General features: G+C 51.7%; 1 protein-coding gene across 4 annotated transcripts in view; it reads right to left on the reverse strand.

The window, feature by feature from the left end:
• Window positions 1-24006, reverse strand: part of CTIF (cap binding complex dependent translation initiation factor) — a 208803-nt gene that overhangs the window by 83708 nt on the left and 101089 nt on the right. For 3 of the 4 annotated variants that reach the window (XM_032882550.1, XM_032882548.1, XM_032882551.1), the window contains 2 exons: window positions 3780-4272; window positions 840-1139 (listed from right to left, as the gene is read on the reverse strand). In XM_032882550.1, coding sequence (XP_032738441.1) covers window positions 840-1139; window positions 3780-4272 — 793 coding nt within the window. The remainder of the gene's footprint in view (window positions 1-839; window positions 1140-3779; window positions 4273-24006) is intronic. The other variant, XM_032882549.1, reaches the window with a different exon arrangement.

A 24006-nucleotide genomic window follows, 5' to 3' on the forward strand; every position in this document is an offset into this window, starting at 1 on the left:
TTCACATCTCGGCAAGTCTAAGGTACAAAGTCAGAGTAGAGATGACTTTCCCATAGCCAGGAGTCCCCGGGTGACATGGCTACGCCGTGCAACCTGCTACCTCTCCCTGATGTCACCAGCGACAGAAGAGCAGGCACTGGCCTCCAGCTCTCGAGATGGGACATCCTTAACGCATACACGCCTGTACCTGCTGCCCACTGACGCTAGTAAACCAGCACCGAGCACTGGGACCCACGGAAGAAGGGATGAAATGGTTGGGGATTAAGCTCTCTGGAGGGATTTTGAGTGGGAAGGCACTGAGGGACAGGACAGTTGTGGCTCTCCACGCTTCCCCTCTGCCTTAAAGGTGCTTTCGGGAAGCCCAATGCATTTGCAATCAGACCACACCTCTCCTGCTCCAAGCCTCCGTACCTTCCACTCACACCCATCTAAGCACCAGCTACACCAGCTCCGGGGGCTGGGAGGGGTGGTGGCCTGGCGCTGGAGGAGGAGGAGGAAGAAAAGAGAAGTCCACACAAGTTCAAGTCTGCTCGGACAAGGAGAGGTCAAAGCACAGAGACGGGTTAAGACCAAGCGTCAGTGCTCTTATCACGGAAATAGAAAGAGGGCAAGGCTGGTTAAACACGAAACACCTATAAAATTATATTGGTCCATTGTAACCATGGAGCACTCACACAAACACATACAAATCCGACACTCACCCCTCGCCCCTCGAGTGCCATTTTATTTTCTATAATTAATCGGGCAAGGGTGGAACTTGGGAAGAGTTCAACTGTGGTCAGCATCCTCAGCCTTCTCTCTAGTGCTAACCCAGGGCTGGTGCGCCGGGGGCCGGTTACCTGAAGCATGTTGAGAAGCAGGCTCCGGAACTTGGTCCCCTCCACCATGAAGAGTGCCATCTTGTCACAGAGCTTGGCGGCCGTGAAGGCGAAGCTGCGGTCGGACACGGCCTTCTGGTAGATGGTCCGGACGATCTCTCCCAGCATCTCCTCGGAGTTGGTCGAGTTCTGGGCCTCCTCCATGAAGGTGCTGAGCTTGGCGTCCACGTCGCTGCTGTTGTTCCGCATGCTGTTCAGGATCTCGATCAACTTGTCCATCTTGTTCTGCTGAGGGCTGGTGGTCTCCACGGCCACTTCGTCCTGGGGGTGCGGGAGACAAACCGAGTTGCGCCTGAGTGGAGCCGAGGTTACCGCCGGGGGTGACCAGTGGAGGGAGGGCTGCCGCCCCCAGAAAGGATCCAGCCCTACCTTCTTGAACCCAAGGTCGGGTCCCTCTGGAACGCGGACCTCCCCCAAAGACCGTCTGGCCCCAGGGTCCTCTGCTGACCTTATTCTTGGCTCCTGTGACCTCTGCGGCTGATCCTTCTTGCAAGCTCTAACTCTTACCCAGGATTCCCATATATATTGGCTGTGTGTCTACTTGCCTATAAAATGTCTCAAGCTAGACATGAATTAATGGGGCTTGTAAAAGAGGAAATGAGATAACAAGCAAAATATGGAGTCTAAGGGCAAGAAGGAGGGAAGTATCCCAAATGCCCGCCATCTTGGTTAAAGGCGCCCATGGAACAGCTACCTGGTCTTCCAGACTCTAGGTTCCTACAGCCCTCGGACAATCAAGATCTCTGGGTAAACAGAGCCCTGATTTTGTGTCCTACAGAGATTGTGCCGGCCTTCTAGAACAAATGCTACCTACCAAGGAATCCTGCCATGTGCCACTGAATCAACTGGCACTTCCTGGAAGGAAATTTCAAACAACAGACCCAACACTCTTTAGAAGTTTCACTGCAAGTGGATCAGACCCAGACTGGTGAAGGAAGAAAATGTCATCTGACAGTCTCAAAAGTATTTATTCAAAGATAATGGATGGATAGCCAAGAACGTGATCACCCTAACTGCTGGGATGTGAGATCAGGGTGAAGGGCAGGGTCAGGGACATAAAGGGAGGTCCCACGCTTGTCCTTGCGTTCTCAACAAGGAGAACACTAGCCTAGCACAAACCAGGGTTCTAGAACCTGCTTTCTGCCTCTAGCCATATGGCTATGGGCAGTGGTTTCACTCTCCGGGCCTCAGTTTACTCACCGGTAAGATGAGGAGGTTAGATGATGCATAGCTTTCCCTGAGCCCTGCCACTGTCTATGCCAGTGTCCTCCTGGTCCAGGAATCCGGGGCCTCATCTAAGAGGAGTCCTTGAAACCCATGTATGGGTGCTATGGATCTACCGTTTCTATTCTAGCCCCTCCCTGCCCACCCCACTGCCCAAATCTCTGGGCCCCAAGGCAGAAGAGTGGTTTGTACATAAAACAACAACCACCCGGGAGGGGCTTTACACGTGTCATGATATTTAATCTTTACAGTCTGTCTGCAGGGTGGGTACAGATGAGTCAGCTGGGGCTCAGAGAGGTTAGGTGACTTGCCCAAGGTCACCTAGCCAGTCAAAGGCAGGGTGGGCCCCAACTGGACTCTCAAGCCCATGTTGTTTCCACTCCTCGACAGTGTAGCTACATTTAGTGGAACTGGAGGGAATGAAATGAGTAATCTCGCCACACTGTCCAGGCTGTAGGAACACGTCTTGGAAAGTCTTCAGGAGAAGACATACTGGTCACCAGCTGGGAACCACCTCCAGGCTCCCACCTTTGAGAAGCAGGGAAATGAATGGCGCTTCCCTCCTGGACCTCACAGTGGCAAGCCCCACAGTGGCTTGCCCCACAGTAGCTCCATCCATGGTGGGTGGGAACTCAGGGCTGCAAAGGATGCTGGGAGCAGCATCTCAGCATCAGGTGTTGGCTGGAGAAGAGGTCTGACCTGCCTCGTCCTGCCTGAGTGTGGACCGGGGCCCGGCTTCTTGGGCAAGAGGAGAGTAGGTGGTTGAGAGAGGCCAGGGAGAAGCCCACGGCTTCGGGCTCACAGGAGCCCCAGAAGGAGGACTCTGGGGAGGGCTGGGGGGCAAGTTGGCCTTCTCAGAACAGCTACCCCAGGTGACTTCTTCTGCATCTCTGGCAGGAAGGGGGGTTATGGTGAGCATAGTGGACTGGAAGCTGCCAGCGACATAGTCCCCCCCATCTGCTAGAGGCTCAGGGACATGTCCTCCTGAATTGGCGGGCCAGGCTCTGGAAGCCAGGTCTGGGGGTAAAGTGAAGACAGAGAGGCTAGGGGTGGGAGGCAGGGGGCAACACTTAAGGCCCTCATTCTCGGGCCTGTACCAATGCAGGGTCGGCACCTGCAGGATGCTGGGCGGGGGGTAAAGGCCTCCTTAGACCCTTCCCTGGCTGCTGTCCGATGAAGGAGGAGAACGGCAAAGCCGAGGACTGCTCGACCTCTTCCCAACTCACCTTCACTCTCAACCCTGGTGGGGACCACAGCTGGCTGGCACTTACCTCGGGGAGAAGCATCGGTCCTTCTCATCCTATCAGCTCTGAGTTTCCCCCCAAGTCCTCTTTAGCACTACAGGGCAGTGTCTGACCACAGAGAAGGCACAGGGGAGAACCAGGCCTTCTCGGCACCCTTCCCACCCACCTCGGGTACGTGGCCCTTCCTCCCCTTCCCTCTCAGGCTGGGGGCTGCTGCCCGGTGCCCCCTCCTCCCCGCCGGGGCCTCTTGGGGGACCAGAAGGGGAGGAGCCAGAACATGCTGGAGGGGTTCATGCAGAACTGGCCATGGGCCGGTCCTCTGATGACCAGGGTTCCAAAGGCAGCAGGGGCCACCTCAGACCCGCACCCACCACCAAAGTGCCTACCTCGCGTTGTCCTCCCTGGTGCAAGAGAACAACAAAAATTCAATTACCGGTACCTTTTCTTTCAGCCTTCGCCGCAGCCTGTCTTTGGAAGATTGGAGCAGGGTAATTTTGGGCCGCTCCCCGATGCGCTCGGGAATAATACTGTCTTTACGCTTTGTCTCAGCCTCCGGACCCCCCAACTGCTGCAGGGGCAGCCTCTCAGAAGCCACTGGGGCAAGCACATCAGGGCTGCAGGGGGGTTCGAGGCCGCTGTGCCCGGTGTCCCCCAGGGCGTCCTCCAGTTTGGAACTCTCCATGGTCACGGTCTCTTTGGCATTGCGGTGGGCGCCTGCCTCCCCCTTGTCGCCCGGGGGGTGCTTCATGTTGCTATGGTGCCAGCGTCGGTTCTGGCTGTAGCCATGGTGGGTGGGCCTCCCTGAGGGGTGGGGTGCCGAGCCCCCCTGGTAGGATTTCTGGTGGTCCCTGTTGTGTTTGGCACTGCCTGGCTGGTGGTCACCATGCTGCTGGGGCTTGTTTCCTCCTGGGGGTCTCTGCTGCCGTCTGCAAACCAAAAGGGGAAGACACAGAGGGTCACCAGGAGGGCGGCTCAAGGTCCCTATGCCAAACACCAGGAGAGCAATCCCCTGAGCCGTTCATTCATTCCTTCTTTCAGCTCCCTTCCTGATCACTTCCTCAGGACGGGACCTATAGATATAGCAGAGCAGGAGGCAGACAGGTCTGCGCGATTCCCGAGGGTTTGAGTCGGTCCTTGAGTTAAAGTATTATTTAATTAGAACACACGTCAGCCCATGTGTGGGAAACCAAATTCAAAGGAGGCGCTAGAGGAGATCATGAACCCTCCTGACTCTGCCTGCAGCCACCCGACCTGTACTCTGGAAGCAACCATTACCATTTTGGGAAGCTTCCAAACATATTCCATGCACGTTCCGGCAAAGACGTATACACAGATCCGCGTCTGTAACAACTATCCTGGTAATGGCTTTTTACCATAATGGCTCTCATAAAGTTATAGCATTTGTTAAACAACCTTTTTTTTTCTTTTTTCTTTTGGTAGATTGACATTTGCATCCCCAAGCCCACTAACGCAATGAGAAGTTGTGATGGGCTGAATTGTGCGTCCCCACCCCCACAGTCCACATGTGGAAGCCCCCATCCCTGCCACCTCAGAATGCCACTGTATTTGAAGAGAGGGCCCTTAAAGAGGGGATTTAGTTAATCCGTTGGGCCATTAGGGTGGGCCCCCATCCAATCCGACCGGTGTCCTTATAACAAGAGGAAATCTAGACACAGTCACACACCAGGGACGCAGGCACAAGGAAGACCATATGAGGAAATGGCAAGAATGCAGCCATTTGCATGGGAGACGAATCCTGCAGACACCTTAACCTCCCACTTCCAGCCTCTAGAATTCCAGAAACTCAATTCCTGTGGCTGAGTCACTCTGTCTGTGGTATTTGGTCATGGGAGTCCGAGCTAATGGACATGAGTGTGACACCCGACTCACCGATTTCCTGGACGTGCTATTTCTAAGGCAGAGAAAGTCACATGGAACAGACTTGAGGTGTGCACCTGGGATGAACCCCAAACATTTTGATCTGTGGACTGAAGACAAGTGAGGAGATGGGAGGGGGCGTTCTGGGGACCCTCCGGTCTTGTGCACAAAGGGTGTTTCCATCTCTGGAAGCCCTTTCGGGTCTACCGTTTCGGTATTTTCCACACCATGACTTTATATGACGTGCAGATGGAGAACAAGACGACCACGAGCACCTTAAAAGTTGTAAAGTCATTGAAGGATGTTTGTAGAAAGAAGACTTTACCTTCTAAAGACTGAGGCTTATACCCTCGTCTGTGAGCCTTCTCCTTGGCGGGTAGAACAGACCTTTATTGCTTTGCATTTTATGAACAAAAAGGTGTTTATTTCCTTTAAACTATTACTACTTATACAGACTCAGTTTCAATGTTCACTTGATAATTTTGGATCTGTGAAAATGTGAAGGCATCTTGGGTTGTGGTTACACATATCACTTTGCCATTAAAATCAATGAAAACAACGTTTTTTGTTTTTTTTTTTTTCCATTGAAAAGCTTCCCCTACTAGCAGGGATTTCAAGGGGGAAATTAAAGTTGTTAGGTGAGAGACAGGTGTGTGGTCTTTTGTTTCCACACAAATGGTAACTACTAAACACTGTATAATAGAAGGAGGAAATTAGTATATTTCTGGAGGGAAATTCAACGATTTGTTACAAGAGCCTCTAGAACACACACTGGACCTTGTAATTCCACTTGTGGCAATTTATCCAAAGGAAATGAACAAAAGCCTGCATAGAGATGTAGGTACAAGGATGTTCATCACAGCAGTGCGTAATGGAAACTGAATATGGAGTCATAGGACATGGTATAAGACTTGACTCTGGTTGACAGAAGAAAGTAGGCAACCTTGAACGTGTAGCACGGTGCGATCTTTTAAGGCAAATATTTATGTGCCTAGAAAAATCTGGAAGCAGACACACCAAAACACTAACGGTGGTTCTCTCTAGGGGATGGGATGAGGATTTTTCTTTTTTCTTTTCTTTTTGTTTTCTAAATGAACATGAAGTTCTTTCCCTTTTTCTCTGTTCTTGGGGGTGTGGTGGGGAGGAAGAGGGAATGGGAGAATCCCAACACGCTCTGTGCCCAGTGCAGAGCCCCAACTCATCTCACAAGCCTGAGATTGAAACCAAGAGTCCGACACTTAACTGACTGAGCCACTCAGGAGCCCCAAGGTAGTGGCTTATTTAGTTAAAAAAACAAACAAACCCAACGCCTTGTTGTTGAACTATTTTCCAGAGAGGCTGTACCATTTTGCATTCCCACCGCCAACACACAAGCTGTTTGCAGTCATTATTTCTCAGGGTAATTCCAGCCGCATCCTTTCCCCCTCCTCGACTGTATGGATTCTGAGAACACGCATGTTAGATATGCTATTCTGGACTCCCCGGTCCCAGAATCTCGTTCACCGTTTCTTTCTTTTTTTTCCTTTTTTTTCTTTTCCCAGCCTATTTTCTCTGCGTGGCTCAGACTGGATCAATTCTAGTCTCTCTTCCAGTACACTGGTTCTTTCCCTTGCCCCTACATTCTGCTGTGGAGGCCGTGCATTGAGTTGTTAATTTCACTATGAAGTTTCATTTGGGTCTTTGTTATAGCTTCCATTTCTTTGCCAAGACCTAATTTTTCATCTGTTTCAAGTGTGTTCCTAATTGTCCTTTGAAGCATTTTTATGTTGGCTGCTTTGAAAATCTTTTGTCAGATAATTCTTTTTTTTTTTTTTTTAAAGATTTTATTTATTTATTTGACAGACATAGCCAGAGAGGGAACACAAGCAGGGGGAGTGGGAGAGGGAGAAGCAGGCTCCCCGCTGAGCAGGGAGCCCGATGCGGGCTTGATCCCAGGACCCTGGGACCATGACCTGAGCGAAGGCAGCTGCTCAATGACTGAGCCACCCAGGCGCCCCTTGTCAGATAATTCTAACATTTCTGTCATCTTGGTCTTGGCATCTGTTGTATTTTCTCATTCAGTTGAGATCTTTCTGGGTTTCAGTATGACTAGGAGATTTTCGGTTGAAACCTGGGCATCTTGGGTATTATGTTCTGTGAGTCTGGACCTAATTAAGTTGAGTCTTAGAACGGTTTTGGCCGGCTTCCTCTGACCTTGCTCCAGTACCAGAAAGGGCTGTCGTGCCTCGTTACTGCCAAGCGGGTAGTAGAGGTTGGCTTCCCTACTGGGCTTTCTCTGATACTCCAAGAGAGGTCCTCTTTACGGCTGAGGAGGGCTGGGAGTTCTGGCTCCCCACACTGTTGCCTCCCTGGAGAGGAGGGTACACATTGCTACCAGGTGGCCTCCACTGACACAGAGGGTGGGGTGCTCTGTGCCCCATGGGGACGAGTCCCGAGTCCTCACTCAGCCTTTCTGACACCACCTTGGGGAGGATTTGGGACCCTCCTCACGGCCCATTGAGAGTCAACTCTTGGCTTTCTCCTTGGCCTTTGCTTGTGTGGGTCAGGGTGGAGACCCCCCTTTTTTTCTGGGAGCTTTGCCTAGAGTTGAGTGTTATCATCCAAAAGTTTTCTGCCTCGCAAGGTTGCCCCTTTTCTGGTCCTCTGGCTAGAGAGGGCAGGTTTTTGTTGGGGTTTTTTGGTCTGCCTGTGCCTACCAGTGTTTCTGGGTTGCCGGCTTCTTTGGCTCCAGGTCTGGGATCTGTGAGGCCAGGAAGAAAATCAAGCAAGTTACTACTCTATCATTCCTTGGGCGCCATGGTCCCCATCCGGTCTGCCTTCTCTCCAACCTTTTGGAGTCCTCTTATGTTTGTTTTTATGTAGAATGTCCAGGGTTTCTAGTTGTCTGTATTTATTTTAATAATTTAAGAGTCATTACAGAAACATCTACGGAAGCCTGGGACGTGTCACAGAGTCCGGCTGTCTGAGTGTGACCTGGGCCCTTCTCAGGAGGCCCGCATGGTATTTTTCATCCTTGATGTCCGGGTTCAATCTCATTGGGTCTGAAGTACATCCCTGGAGCCACGCTGGCCTGATCCTCGGGTGCAAGAGGCATCCCTTCCTCCCCACACCCCTCCCCTCTGCCGGCATGTCTACAACTCTCAGTTTTATTCCCCAGTGGACTCATTCTAAAAAGCAGGGAGCAGCAAGGTACCACAGCTCTAAGTTCTGGAAGACAGTCAGTTTGCATTCACCGAGGGGCAGGGCTCATGAGTAAGGCACCCAGGCAAGTGCTGGGCCCCGTCCGCAAAGTGAGTCACTGGGTCAGCTTCTTTCCAGGATCACCAACTGGCCTTCAGACTGCCCAGACCTAAATCCAGATGCCTGAGCCACAAGTCGGCTCGGAAGCCAGCAGCCCTCACCTGAGGGGCACAGACCGCCTCCATCTGGAGAGAGCCAGAAGCCTGGAGCCGGGAGGAATTCCACGGCCCTCCCACTCCTCAGGGTGCCATACGCCTGTGACATTTTGTGAATTCTCCCTGCTTTTATTTTTCAGTGACTTTCAAGTAATTCGCCCTCTCTCCTTCCACTCTCTTTGTTCTCAGAGTATGAGTAATTTTTAAGCCCAGAGAAGAACCTTGGAAATTCCCTGGCAGATAACGCTTGATTGTCACGACTTTTCCCATCCTTATTTAGAAAATTAGTGGTGCCTGCAGCTACGGCCCAAGGAATGCCCCCAAACGATGGCTGACCAAGTCCTTCCCAGCATTTGTCTTAACACTGTCTGGCTTCCCACTTGCCGTATCAGGGATTTCCCTGTCTCTGCCCAACATCCTCCCTCCTTTCCCCCACAAAACAAAATAAAACAAAACAAGACAAAACAACAACAACAAAAAAAAACAAAACAAAACTTCTCTCCACCTGGAGGAGGAAGGAGGTAATTTCGACATGGTTGGTGGTCAAGGGCTCAGAAGAAAGCAGCTAGGTCTTGTAGACATTCTGCTGTTCTTGCTGGAAATTTTGGAGGGCCTGGAATTCCGTGTCATCCTAGTTTGCCAGACCTTGGAGCCAGCCAGTTCTGTCCATACAGCAATGACCAAGGGGCATTTAGTGGTGGTTCTCAGACCCATTCTGCCTGGGGGGGGGGGGCACCTCCTTTGCACACACAGAATGCTGTCTGCAGGCAGAAGGGGAGACCCTTATGGGCCCCCTCTTACCTGGGCAGGCAAGACAATGGAGTCAAAAAGAAGAGGGCTGATAGGGGGCTGGGGGGCCCCTTGTGGTGGGGAGGCACCGAAGAGCCTGACGCATTTTCTCCTTCCTGTTTAAGGCTCTGATTCGTTCTCAGGGCCACTGACTGCTGGGACTGGTCTTGCGTGCAGGCTGGTAGAAGCTTTCTTCCCATTTTACAGATAAGTCAACTGAGGCTCAGTGAGGTGAAATCCCACACACTCTCCAGAGAATGCCCAGCCCGTCAGCTAGTTTCAGCACCCAGGACCCACCTCCTGTCTGTCTCCTGTTTGCCCTACGATCCAGTGCAGGAGAGAAGGGCCGAGTTAGGACCGAGATCTGCTGCGGTGATGGCCACACGAGGCCCATGTCCTGGGCGTGGGAAAGGACTGAGAGAGCCCCAGCCACTGGAGCAGACTGGGGGCCGGGCCTCGATCCCCCATGGAGACCCAGGCTTCTCTGCTCTGGCCATTCACAAATATTTGTCAGCGGTCACTGGCTGAGCTGGCCCAAACCGGCTCCTCTCTCCTCTGCGTTTGTTGGCCCTGGGTTTCGTCGATGCCTCCTTCCGGGGGCCAGCTGGCTGCTCACCACGAAACCTGTGGGTTTAGGTTTGGCCTGGCTAACCTGAGCTGCTTTTGCTCCCAGTGGCTGGGCAGGGAAGCTCTTGGTCTCAGATACATGGACGTGTGGGTCCAGGTTTTGGAAACACAGCAGACACGCAGTTTTACAACCTTGTGAGGAAAAAAAAAAGGGGGGGGGCAAAAATCCATTTCCCTGTCGCTTATTATGCTCTCATCTCTCTGGGAGAAGTCTTCTCTGGTGGTGGTGATAGAGGGGAGAGGAATGGCTCAGGAGATAAGATTAATATTCCATTTTTGCCACTGGCAACACCTGCCGTTAGGGAAATCGTGCTTTTTGCGGGGGAGGGGGGAGAGAATGGAAATTGTCGGTATGCTTTTTCCATCCCTCATTTATTTTATTCTTCCATCTTTGGGTTCTGAAATCAGATGTCTTGTTTCACTCTAAGACTGCATTCTTTTATTAAAAAAAAAAAAAAGAAAGAAAAAGAAAAAAAAGTTCCCCACACCACAGCTGCATTTTGGGAGGTGGGTGTAGGGAGAATAACTTCAGATTTTCTTTTAAAAAATGATTCTAACAGCAGTGCAAATGCAGACAAACGTCTCTCTGTTCATTTTTTTTTTTTTATTTCATAATTGTTCCCAACTAGATATTCCGAGGGCCACTGACTTATTATGGTTCTCTCGATGTCGGACGCTTTACCACATAATTTGTAGGTCTGCTTAAAAATTTCTGAAAGCAAAATTCCTAGGGCGAGTGGTTTTAAAACTATGTACGGGCTCATATTTCTTGCCTTCAGGGAAAGTGATGACTGCTTATTACTAGCTCAGGCGCCTCCATTCCTGCCCACCTACACACACCCCACACGGGGTCCCACCTTCTGCACCCGAGCCGCGGGGGCAATGTCAGAGCTGGACGGGTGCAGGCACGGGGCTCCTCTGCAGCTCTGGGGCCTGGGAACGAGGGTTGTGGCCGCACACATGTCTGCCCCCCTCTGCAGAAATACTGGGATGCTTCATGAGGGGAAGTGTAGGGTTTGGAAAGCCAGTGGAGGGAAACATGCCATTGGCTCGACAGAGTCTAGAATCATGGTGGCCTGTATTAACTGAGCATCTACTGTATGCCTGGGGCCAGAGGAGGTCGTGGAAATCCAGGAGGTCTCTTCTGCAGGAGACCCCTCAGCAGACCTGTCCGGGAGACCACAGCCAGCTCAGAGCCTGCGTCTGTTCCCAGCTGTGCCGGCACCCAGCTCAGGTGTGGCTGTGAGACATGACAGTCTCACTGATGACTAAGCCATGGTTCAGAGAAGTTGCCTTTTCCTCTGCTGGGATGCCCAAGGGGTTAGTGACAAGGTCCGGAGCTCCGATCTGTGTTTCCATGCTAAGGTGCTGCCAGAAATGCTCAGTGACTGGATTGTCAGTTACTTGTCTAGGGTCTTCCTGGCTTCTGGAGGACCGGGGCACCGCCACAGCTCTGACAACCGAATCCTCCTGTAATTGCCAGGGCCACCACTGACATCATGGTGGTGACAGTGGCACGCTGTTGCCTTGGCTTTCTGAGTTCTAGGCCTGCTCCCCATACTGGGTGCACCCGACAGTCCCTGGAGGAGAGAGCCCTTTGCTTCAGGAAAACGCCCGCTGCCTTGGACGGTCAGCCAAGCTCCGGGCTTTCCTCCTCTGAGACTCTGGGACTCTCCTTGTGCTCTGATTTGGGAAGAAAATAATTCCAGACTGAGATCTCTGCCAGCCAAGATGAAGGTTCACATTAGAAGTTCAGTATTTCACTGCATGTTCTGAAAGGTTTGGAAACCAGACATTTACCTGGTCAAAGGGATGTTCTGGAACGGAAATGAGAGGGTCTGACTGGTACCTCTGCCCCCTCGAAGGCAGAGAAGAAACTTTTCCAATTGCAGGATGCATCACTGAAAGGGTGATGAGAGGGAAGGCTTGCTTCATTTACTGCTGCATTAATGAAACATGCTGTGACATTCTGCTCTGCCTGGAGGTTGATTGGAGGTGTCGATGGGCTTGCCCAAGGCCATAGAGCTCCTGCAACGCTTTGAGGGGAGCTGGGGCTGTGGGTGACAACAGCTGGTCAGCTGTCCCTCAGGAGTGTCTCGGTACCTTTCCCAATCTCATGTGGGCTCCAAGGCCCAGATCTGCCCAGCAGCCTTCCCCAGCTCCCCGGAGTCCCCTTCTTTCAGACTCCTAATGTGATTACAGCCCGACTTCCCACTCTGTGACGCCAAACCGCCTCATGGGTTCTGTCTGCATGGCCTTAAAAGCATCCACTTCCTTCGGATGGGGTAGGAACTTCTATCTCCCTTGGGGTCTGGCTAGGAGCCAAACATTCATCCATGCCTCCAGTGAACCCCACAATGTGCCAGGCCCTGAGGACACAGGGATGATCCCAACACTGGGCAATGCCCTCATGGAGCTTAGGATCCATTTGGAGAGATAGACACTAATCCACTAATTATAGGACAGGTTATCTGGCAACAATCAGGGACAAGAGTCATGAAGGAAAGGAAACAGAGAGTAGCCCCGAGGTCTGTGACAGCCTGGTCCTGGAGGCAGGATAGACCTCATACTCTGTGAGGCCCAGTACAAAATGACAATGGGGGTCTCTGGTTCAAAAACGACTGGGAATTTCAAGATGCTGCTGGCAGAGCGCCACCTGGAGAGGCCCTGAAGGACAGGACTGGAAGTGAGATAACAAGGACACAGAGTAATAGTAAGAAAAACACACTAACATGTAGGAGGACGGACCATGTGCCAGGCACGGCTTTCACTTCACCCCAACAGGGAGGGACTGCTGTTAACCCTGTTTTACAGAGAGGTCACGAGGCACAGAGAATGTAAGTACTTGTCGAAGGCCACACAGCTTCCAAGAGGTAGAGCTTGGGTTTATATTTCAGCAGTTTGACCTTAGAATCTGTGCCCTCAACCGCCATGCTCTCTTGCCTCACGGTTCTGAGGCCGGTCAGAGGGTCCTCGGGGCCCACAGCAGCTGGCATCACTGCTGAGCCACTGAAATCCAAATCAGTTCCAGAGGATCTCAGGCATTGGCCAAAGCCAGAGGGGGAAGGGACTGTGGGCTGGCAGCGTGTCGCGGAAGCAGGGCTAGATATGCAGAAGCAAAGGCCAAAGGCTGAGCCCGAGGCCACTGGGAACAGGGAAGCTGAGGCCCGTGGGAGGGGAAGGGGAAAGCCTGGGAGGGCTCTGGACAGAGCCCCAAGTTGAGGTTTGGAAATCCAGCTTCCAGCCTTGGCTCCACTGCGTCTGGGGAAAACCACAGAAGCCACGTGTGGCCCTCGGGTTTCCATCTGTGCTGGGAACAGTCCCTTCCCCATCAGTCTGCTAGTTCCCGTGGCTGGGACCTGTGGGGCAGGGCTGGGAGGCTGGGTTTTCGGGGTGGCCCTCTGGCATCGCTGCTGGGGAAGGGAAGGAGGACCTGCAGGCTCCTGCTGCTTCCTCATCTCGGAGCAGCACGGAAAGCCATGGAGAAATGGCTTTCTTTGGGGTACTACTGGGGGAGTAGTTCCCTGAGTCTCACTCAGCCGCTCAGGCATTTCTGAGGTGCTCCTCCCAACACCCCTGGTAATCCAGGGCTCTTGACCAAAACATCAGTGCCGGGCAGCTTTGGAAATCCAGCTGACTCTTCATGTCTCAGTATTCCCACCTGCAGAATGGGAATCCTAAAACCCCACTCAAAGTGTACCTTTAGGTGAGCTCCCCGCTTCTCTGCCTTCCTGCCTGGGTCACCAGGCTGGTCAGGAATTACAACATAATCAAGGCCAGGAGAGCCTCTGGGGAACAAAGGCACATTATACATACGAGGTATTATTTTTGTTCCAGTGTGAATCAGGCATTCCAAGAATCCTTGGCCTCCTGCGTTCTTAGGCAGTGTGAAGTCATGGGACAAGCGTGCGGCTGCCTTGGAGGAGTGTTTCCAGAAGGCTCTTGCCCTTCTGTCTGGCCTGGCCAAGCCCTGCAGGCACTTAGGTCTGGCTGGGGACCCTCAGTGTGGCCTCCTGGCAAGTGGGGGCGTCCCCTGAGCTACATGTCTCCGTCGGGTGCTTGCTAAGACGCTGGCAGAGGTCAGCCATGAATGCTGGGTAAGTCCCAGCTGGGACGTTTGATTTTCCAGCTCTAACGACCTGTGGCTAACTGGCCCAGTCACGTGACTCAACACCAGGAAGCAAAACTCTGGACACCTTTTCCGAGGCTCGAGATTCTGCTGGCTCCCAGCCTCTTTTCCTAAAGAACAGGGGAGGTCCATCTATGGGTGTGGCCTTGCACCGCCGCGTGCCTTCTCCCACAGGCCCCCACTGCCTGCGACACAGAAGCTGATCAACACGAACGCCTGGGGCATTTTCAAGAAACAGCATTATGCTGTAGTTCAAAGTATTGGACGTAGCAGCCAGACCCCTAGCGCTCAGATCTTGGCTCTGTACTTCCGGCTGTGCAACACTGGGCAAGTACTTTAACCTCTCTGGGCCTTAGCATCTTCATCTTTAAAATGGGGACAGAGTACACTCTCTCCTGGGGTTCCTGGAGTCCTAAAGGAGCTGAGGTGTTATATTAGTGTTGACTTGCAATGATACTATGTTGTGGGTTTTCCGAGCAATAGAGCATGAATCCATCAGATATTCAGAGGAAGTGATGCGTATGAGCACACCCATAGTACAGGTGGGAGAGTTGAGGCTGTGGGGAAAACAGGCTGTTTCAAGTGTGAGGAATCAAGGAAGAAACCCCAAGATGTCCAGCTTCTGGCTCTTGCTCTAGTTCTAGCCTCTGAGGGCTGTGTCCCGGGTATGCTTTCTCAGGATGGAATTCTTTGTCACTAAATACTCACACTGTCTTCCCAAGAGAAATGCTGCCCGAGAGGTCCCCACAGGCTAGGGGGCCACCTCAAATGACTTGTTTACTCCTCAGCTAATGCTGGCCATCAGTGTCCACAACTACAATGGGCCTCAGCTGGCTCCACGTAGCCTTGCCTACCCTGTGTGCTGACTTCAGAGCGCGCTCAGGAACTAGCTCCCTTTCATCGCCACCTCACCATCTCCGTGAGGGCCGGGGACTAGCCTCAAACTGCAGCACGTAGAACAGAGGAAGGAGGAGGGAGAGAGAGTCTCCAAGGAGTTTTTAAATCCAAGGTGTGACCAACTGCCTAGCCCTTCTGAACCATGTGGAAGGAAGCCTGGAGACATAGCCTAGGTGCACCTAATGGAGAAACTTCCTCACAGAGAGAGCTGCTCCCCAATTAATGGGGTTGCCTGGGAATTTAGTGAGCTCCCTGTCACAAGAGGTGTCCAATCACTGACCAACAGCTATGGAGACCTCTTCTCCCTAACCTGACCATTTTTGCAATTAGCACCTCCTCCAGGAAGCCCTCCTGGTTCTCAGTAGTCATCCCAGGAGTCCTCCGTTGGAGAGGCAGCATGAGGCAGTGACAACTTGAGAATAGGACACGCTGGGTATACCCTGATTTTGCCCATGTCTAGCCAGGTGGTCTCAGACAAGGAGCCTACCCTCTCTGCCCCTCAGCTGTTGTATCAGCCAAGTGGGCCTCCTGACTGGAAAACAGGAGATGAGGCTGAGCTGAAAGGGACCATCACAGGGCTGCGCGATAAACCTTGCCCGCTCTCCCTCTGCCTCAGCCAGCCCCGGGAGGGTACCTAGACCTTCCTGGCCGGCCCTGGGGATTCTGGGGAAGTGAAGGAAGATGGCTCCATTACGGGAAGCAGGGCTGCCCAGGGAAATCTGGGAGCCACTGTGGCTTTCTGTGCCTACAGAGGCTTCCAGGCTCCCCCGGGAAACACTACCAGCTGCCTGCCCACCTCACTCCAATAGCCCTCATCTTGGCCACTCTCTTGGGTTATCCTCCTCCCTCACAATTTATTACTGACAGGTCTGCTCCATCCCTGAAAGGCTGTTTTTCTGTCCTGGAAGGAGAAGGAATGTGACATGGAGTTAGCTAGAGGAAGGCCTCCCTCTGGCCCCATTTTTTCAGCCGGAGCTGGAGGAACTGACAGGTCCATGGCCAGATGTGATGACAGAGGGAGAGCCAGTCAACAGCTTCATGCACATCATGGTCTCCAGCCCCCACCCAGGCATGCTGGGACACAGCCACCCAGCAGATGGGTTCTTGGGCTAGAATGTTCTAGAGCATAAGTAGTCACAGCAGGGTGCTGACGGCCTTCCCATTACCTATCCATTGGCATTGGGTGCACATACTGGGGGACACTGAGGACTTGCTCTTCCTAGCTCCCAAACGCAGGAGATCGTGAGGCTTAGCGTAGTGAGTTTAAAATCAATCAGAGACTCTCCCCGACATCAGAAAGACAACCAGTAAGATGCGAAGGAATGATGGAATTAGGAAATCATTTGGCAATCATCACAATAATAATTGTTTCAGGCAAGAATCATCACTGGAGGCCAATGGGTGAAAGTTTGAGGAAAAACAGAATATTGGCACAGTCTCAAAGTATCTCCCCACAAGCTACTTCTTAATTACAAAGGGAAAACTCCTTACTTCAGAGCGGAGAAACTTGGCAGACGCTGCCTTTAACCAAGGAGTCAAAGTTAACACCACGAGTCATGGGATGACAGGATAGCCCAAGTCCCCTGGTCCCATGCCCTGAGAAGGCCAGGCTATCGCCCATGTGCCTGCAACTTGAGGGAATACCAGAGAAATCCCAAATGAGGAGGCTTCTACAAAAACAATTGTTTATTCTTAAAAAAAAAAAAAAATCAGTGTCATGAAACACTTGGGAACTGTCCCCAGATTTAAAAAAAAACAAAAAAACTAAAGAGACGTGATGATTGAATGAAGCCTAGGATCTAGGATCACTGGAGAAAAATAACCAAGGGGCTGTGGATAATAGTATCCAGTCTGTTGGTTTCCTGATCTTGATCATTGTAGTGTGGTGATGGCAAAAAATGTCTTCGTAAAGAAACACCCTGAGAAATACTCAGCAGTAAAAAGGCATCATTTTGCCAACTTTCTCTCAAACAGGTCAGAAAAAAAAAAAAAAAGGTATACGAAGGGGAGAAAGATAAAGCAAATATGGTAAAATGTAAATGTCTGGGTTAGGAATCTATGACAATTCTTGGCAGGCTTCTTGCTACTTTTCTGAGTCTGAAATTTTGTCCAAACAAATGCATTCTAGAAGCAACAGGAGACTCATCAGTTTCATATGTAACAACGGCAAAAGTAACAAATAAAATACAATGAAACTGACCCCAGAGAATCCTTCCCACAGCAGGTAAAACTGTAGAGCACCCCCCCCCCAACCCCTTGCACAGGGATGGTAGCCTCGGACGTGAACACAGAGCTCATTGCTTCTGCGTTTGTGTCCTTGAGACCCAGAGGAAGTCCTTAATGGAAGACAAGTGTCTGGGCAGAGTCTGAACGGCAGCCAAACTCCCATATCTTGGGGGACATGGGCCTGCGAGGATCCCGGGTACCATCATAAACAAGTTCGTTTGCCCTTTGCATAAACTTGCAGGGTCAAGCTTCCCAAAGCAAGACTCCGTTCCCTGGGGTAGACCTGTATGTCACCCACTGGGAGACCTAGTCCCTCAATGAGTGGGAAAAAGGATGTATTTTTATTCTTCTTGTTTTCATTTCCATGGAACTGAGACAGTTTAGTGGACTGGCTGCAGCCTTGTTCAGCTTTTTGGCTTTGAAAACTGCTCTCATGGTAATATATCACCTTGCAAACATCCCTGGCAGCTTAAAGGACATTTTGTTATTTTTGACAGTATACAATAAAAAAGTTGTTTTGCATAAAACCTGTTTTTTAAAAAAGATTTACTTATTTATTTGAGAGAGAGAGAGAGAGGGAACATGTGTGTGTTGAGTAAGCACACAGTGGGAAAGGCAGAGCTAGGAGAGGGAATCTCATGCAGACTGTGCTGAGTGCAGAGCCTGATACAGGACTCGATCTCACAACCCCGAGATCACAACCTGAGCTGAAACCAACATTTGCTTGCTCAATCGACGGCGCCACCCAGGCACCCCTAAAACATGGTTTTTATATTGATATGTTATTGGGAGTAAATTAAAAGGTTCATATTTAATATGATCTTTAAGAGCATCCACGAATAAAGGCAAAATTTAACCTTCCCCCATGATCAAGTGATGCCCTTCTCCTCTGTTTATTATTGTAAATGCGTTATGAAAGCAAAAGCATGATTTTCTACAGAGAGGTTTCAAAATGCCATCCTACCATTACACTGTGGCTTTGGCACCAGATACATGTTCACATGTAGGCTAACGTTTGACTATATAAGGCAGAAAAAGAAACCAAAGGCAAAAACTGATCCCATGGCCCATTGTTTGGAATTCTTGAATTTTATGTTTGTTTGTTTAAAATAAAAATCACCTGATTACGGGATGCCTGGGTGGCTCATTCAGTTAAGTACCTGCCTTTGGCTCAGGTCGTGATCCCAGGGTTATGGGATTGAGTCCCGCAGCGGGCTCCCTACTCAGTGGGGAGCCTGTTTCTCCCCCTCTGCCTGCTGCTCCCCATGCTTGCGCTCTCTCTGACATAAATAAAATCTTTAAAAAAACAAAAAACAAGCCACCTGTTTTGTTTTTGTAATTTCTTGCTTTTTTCTAAATGATGATACCCGAGAAGTTTCAGGAAATTTTCACATGCAATCGCTTTTGCCTAAAAAGCAAGGGGAGAGCATAGAGGGTCTCGCTCCCTGGGAACAGAGCTGGAAGCTGGCCGGACTGGGGTTCTGCAGCTCCAGGAGCTGCTTCCCGGGGACTCTGACCAGATGAATGGGACTCGAGATCTGGGCAGAGCACCCGAGGCAAATGTGCAGAATTATTACCACTTGTTTGTTCCTCATGAACCAGCCTTTTAATATCAGTGTTCTTTAATGCTTCCTGCCTTTAACCAACTGTCCATTATGGGTAAAAATTAAATATTTGGCTAAGAATAAAAATAATTTCAAACTGAGTAATGGTCAAAACCACCAAAGTGGCTCCCGGGGCTATTGCATGATGGATTGGCCGGGGGCTGAGACCTGGGCGTACTTCTCCCACCTCCATTAAGCCGGGCACTCACCCCACATCTACGGGGGGGTGGGGGGTGCTCACGCCGGGTGGTTTTGCCTTTAGGGTGAAAAGCTACTTCTGGCACGGAGGTGACAACTTGCCTCTGGAGCCCACCAGGCCTGGGCTCAAAGCAGGACCCTGTCACCTCCTAGCTGGGTGGCCCTGGGCAAGACTCTTGCTGACTTGTACCTTGGTTTCCCACGTGTAAAGTGGTGGAAGGATGATAAGGGGTCAAACCTTATGCAATTAAGGTTTGATGATGAAATAAACTTCACTTGACCCAGAGCAAGGGCTGGATAAGGAGCTCTCATCACCGCCGCCGTAATTTCATCGGGGGAAATAGGAGCTGTGACAAGTCGCGACTCTGGGTACAGTGTTCTTGCCCCTGGGTGTGGAGCTAAGAGGCCTGAGCCCAGAAGACACCTCTTCTGACTCCAAAGGGTTCCACGGCAAGCTTGACCTCTTGCATCTGACCTCAGGTTTATATACCAGTGAGGGGTATTCCAAAGGATTTGGATTCTCTGGCTGCCCCCTGGGGAAGTCTCAAAGCCTTGCAATGCACCGGCTGGCTGCCTCCCTCATGCCTGACCCCCGAGTTCCTCCCCATGGGTCTCTAGTGTGCCCCACTGGGGGATCTATCCTGGTCACCCGGCCCACGATGAACACGGTCTGTCCCTAGGATCTCTCCCTGGGGCTGATGGTGAGTATCCCCATGTTTACAGCCTGTATCCACAGCTCATTCCTGGAGGGCAGGCAGGAACCCCTTCTGGCTCTGCTCCCCCCAGGATCACTAGGGGAAGTATCAAGATCTACTGGGAATGGATGGTTGGGTTCTCACGGCGGGGTCGTGGGAAGTAGTTTCTGGGATGGGGGGCTCGGAGGGCGTCCTCAGGGGGCCTTGGTCCCAGCAGCATTCATCTGCTCTCTCTTCTCTTCAGGGGTGAGCATGGTCTGAGGGCAGAGTCTCTCTGTATAGCTCAGTGAGGCCTTTCCTTTCAGGTGGGAAACGAAGGTGGGGCTCCAACTACTGGCCTGGCGAGGAGGAATTGATGGGATTGGGCGGAGAGGAATTGCAAAGCTATGGGATGGGGCTGGGCCTGGAAGGGTTCCTGTTCTCATTCCTTCAGTTTCCCTTCCAAGGCACTGATAACCCATTGTCTGAATACCCGTAACAAGAGAGGGGCACAGGGGCGGAGTCAGGAGCTGGAGAGCAGAGGTGGGCCACTGAGGGTGGGCCACCAGGCTCCACTCTAGCTCTGTGGCTATTGGCTGTGTGCCCCTGGGTTAGTGAAAATACCTCTCTGGGCCCTAGTTATCTTTTCTAGTAATAACAGCAACAGTAGCAACAACTGTGACAAGGAATGACACTTGAATGGTACCTTCTAGGTCCAAGGCACTCTTCAAAGAACACAAATCAATTTATTCAATCATCCCCACAACCCTATGGGGTAGACAGCCACCTTAGGATCCTCACTGTACAGCTGACCAAACAGGCCCAGAGAAGTGAAGTCACTTGCCTTGGTCACACAGCAAGAGGGTGAGAAGCTGGGCAGAGCCCAAGCTAACGTTCCACATTTGTCAGAGGGGCTAGAGGAGGCTAGAGAGAATGAATTCTAGAGACTCATTAAGCTCTAACCTCGAACGCTGTGATATTTCTACAGGCTGTTAGTAAATTTTTAATGGTCTGTTCTTGGCTGTTTCCAGATTCCAAAGGGCTGACCACCACGGGAGAGAGGTATACGGAGTGCAGCCTACTCCTTCCGAAGCCAGAGCTTCTCTGCTCTCCGGGGACACAGAGGAACCATCCGGGCAAGGCCAAGGGCAATGACCTGAGTAGCCGCATCTCCCTGACTGCCGGCTATAAAGCCCTTCTTCCTCCCGGTTGTCCTGCTGTAAGGGCCACAGGGGAAACAGAAGAATGGCCAGTATGACCCTGTGGGGTGGGGTCTTGGAAGATGGGAGCTGCCTCACAGTGTGGGTGGGATTTCTGAGGGTGACGAGCAGCCCCGCAGGAAGCCCTGGGCTTGGTCAGAGCCGAGGTAGTGTTCTGGCTCATGCTGACACAGGGCACACGGGCAGGGAGGGTGGGGTGGTGGGAAGAGATTCTGGAAAGTTAGGTCAGGGCCAGGTTTGGGGGCTCTCAGGCTGATGGCAGGGGAGGAGCGGAAACTTGGTTTTAGCTGGAGCAAGTCGTATAGGAGCCTACACATTGGACGGTCAGAGCTGGCTCAGGGACAGAGCTGCAGGGGTAGCGAGGTGGGGAGCCACTGGATCACTGGCAGCCAAGAGAGGGTGTAGGAAGCTGAGCTGAGAGACAAAGAGAGGGAGCTGTCCTGGGGAGGCCCCTCCGGCAGCCTCCCCGATTCAGGACCTGACTCTGCCTCTGTCTTGCTGTGTGACCCAGGTGAATCATGTAACCTCTCTGTGTCTCAGTTTCTTTGCTTCTAGAATGTGGATATCATGGTTCCCACCTCGTGCACCGTACCACAGTGCATTGTACCACGTGCACTGATAATGACAGAGCCCTTCAAACACAGGACACGCTCTCTAAGAATTCACTAAATACAATGCGTAGGCTGGTCGGACTTGGGGCCCGTCAGTGGGAAGCAATCTGGGCGGGCCATCCTAGGTGGTGAGGCAGGCATCTGGGGTATGGGAGAGGACAGGAGGTAGCGGGTGTGGAGCAGACAGGAGTCTATATTCCAATTATCAGCATGGCTCTCCCCAGGGGTCCTTCCAGAAGGATTAACAAAAGGCATCTGTGAACTTTGAAACCATAGCTATTCACAGTGCAGCATCCCCCACAGGCCTCCAACGTCTGTCCTTTGTCAGGCCGCCATTTTGGAATGTCACCCATTCAGCATGGGTGCGGCAGCCACAAGGACTCACCCCATCTCCCATGAGTGGTAGGAATTTCTTTGACTCTTTAAAGATGAAGAGACCTGAGGAGGGATAGAAAGGTTAGCCCAGCGGCCAAAGAATGAAGAGGGGTGGGCCGGGGTCTGAGCGGGATGGACTATGGCCTCTCCCACAGCATGTCGCCAGGCCTGAGGCCCATCAAGCCGAAGTCTGCCCCTCCTGAAGGTGTCAGAGACCACACTGAGTCAGTGTGCTCGATTGGCAGCCAGCTCTGGGTTGGACCTGTCCCTCCAGACACCTCGGTTTTCATCAATAATCCATTTTGCCCGATACTAACTCTCCCCCACAAGTCCCTCTGGTCTGTTTCAAGGCTCTTGCACCAGGAGGAATCATGTCTATCTGACGGGTTTTGGGGAGGGCGAGGAGTAATTAATACTCCCCTGGTGATGACATCTAAGGAATTTCAACATCACATGCCCAGACGTGGGAGGAGCCTTAGAGACAGCGTGACCCTGGTTTGCCCAGGACTGGGGGTTTCTAGGGATATGGGCCTTTCTGCGCTAAAACTGGGACAGTCCTGGGAAAACCAGGCCCCTGTGTCCGCCTGGTTAGAGACCAGCAGATTCAGTTCCCCTTGGTTGGCCAGTCAATCAGTGGAGGCCCCAGAGAGTAGGTGGCCTGATCAAGCTCTTGCCCTGCCTTGGCCAAAGAGACGGTCCACCCAGGCCCTGACTCCCAGCCCAGGGCTCTTTCTATCAAGTTGCCGTGAGGTGAGACAAGAGAACATAGGGGTGGCAGTGCCTGGCCCTCCTCTGCCACTGGAGGTCGAGTCAAGAAGGTACATCCAACACCCTATACACTCAAGGCCAACCCGTGACCAGACACCCTGCACAGGAGGCACCTGAAAGACATGTCAAGGATCCTTGTTTGTCCTGATTTGACTTGAACTGAACTTCACCTCCCAAGAGCACTCTACACATGGGCCACCATGACCCTAGAGGATGGCTTAACATCTGTCACCATTGCCCCTCTACCAGCTGTGGCTCAATGATACAGGCCTGAGCCTTCTTAACAAAGGCCCAGAGTGGATGCTGGAAACCAACATTTCTTCCTGCTTCAAATCTGGACGCTGATGCTAGTCTCTCTTGGGCTGTCTAACAGACGTATTTCTGGGCCATGGCACGAGGGCGGGCACTGTAAAGCTGGCAGGACCATAACGGAGTGCTGAAAGGCCCCAACAGCATAAAGTCGGGACCCTAGGGCAGGCTGGCTACCTCCTGTCCTCAGTATTTACTGAGATCTACTGTACACCAGCCCTGGGGATATGGTCAGGAGTAATTTGACACAAAGCCCTGCTCTTGCGGAGCTCATCTTCTAAAGATGGAAAGAGAGAAAGGGAGAAAGTAATGATAAACAGAAGAAACACATCATGTACACACTAGAAGGTGTAAAGTTCTATGGAGAATACGAAGCCAGGAGGGAGGACTAGGAATGCTGGTGTGTGATGGGAGCATCTGTGTTATGAGGCTGCACCTTTGTCAGGTCTCATCAAAATGGTAGTACTGAGCAAAGATGTGAGGGAGGAGTCATGTAAATATCTGGGAGAGGAGCAATCCAGGTAGAGGGGACAGCAAGTGCAAAGACCCTGGGGCCTTTGGGCTTACTGGCATGCTCAAAGCCTCCAAGAAGGTCAGGGGTAGTTGGAGTGCAGAATGTGAATGGTAGAGGATGAGGTCAGAGGTCATGGGAACCAGGTCATCTGGGGCCTTGTAGACTACTGAAAGGGTTCTGGCCCTTGTTGTATGTACAATGGGGAACTACTGAAGGATTCTTAATAGAGAAATGACATTTAAAAAGACAATTTGGGAGACCAAAGAGGTTACAGGAATGATCCAGATGAGAGCCAATGGTGCTCTGGGCCACAAGGGCAGGAACAGAGATGGTGAGAGGTGAGTGGAGTTTGGATTGGGTCTGAAGGTAGGCCTAGCAGGATTTGCAGATGGGCTAGACCTGGGTAGGAGAAGGGGAGAAGTCAAGGATGTCTCCAAGGCATTTGG

This window comes from Lontra canadensis, unplaced genomic scaffold (assembly GCF_010015895.1).
Source record: "Lontra canadensis isolate GAN:19392208 unplaced genomic scaffold, GSC_riverotter_1.0 scaffold82, whole genome shotgun sequence".
NCBI classification, from domain to species: domain Eukaryota; kingdom Metazoa; phylum Chordata; class Mammalia; order Carnivora; family Mustelidae; genus Lontra; species Lontra canadensis.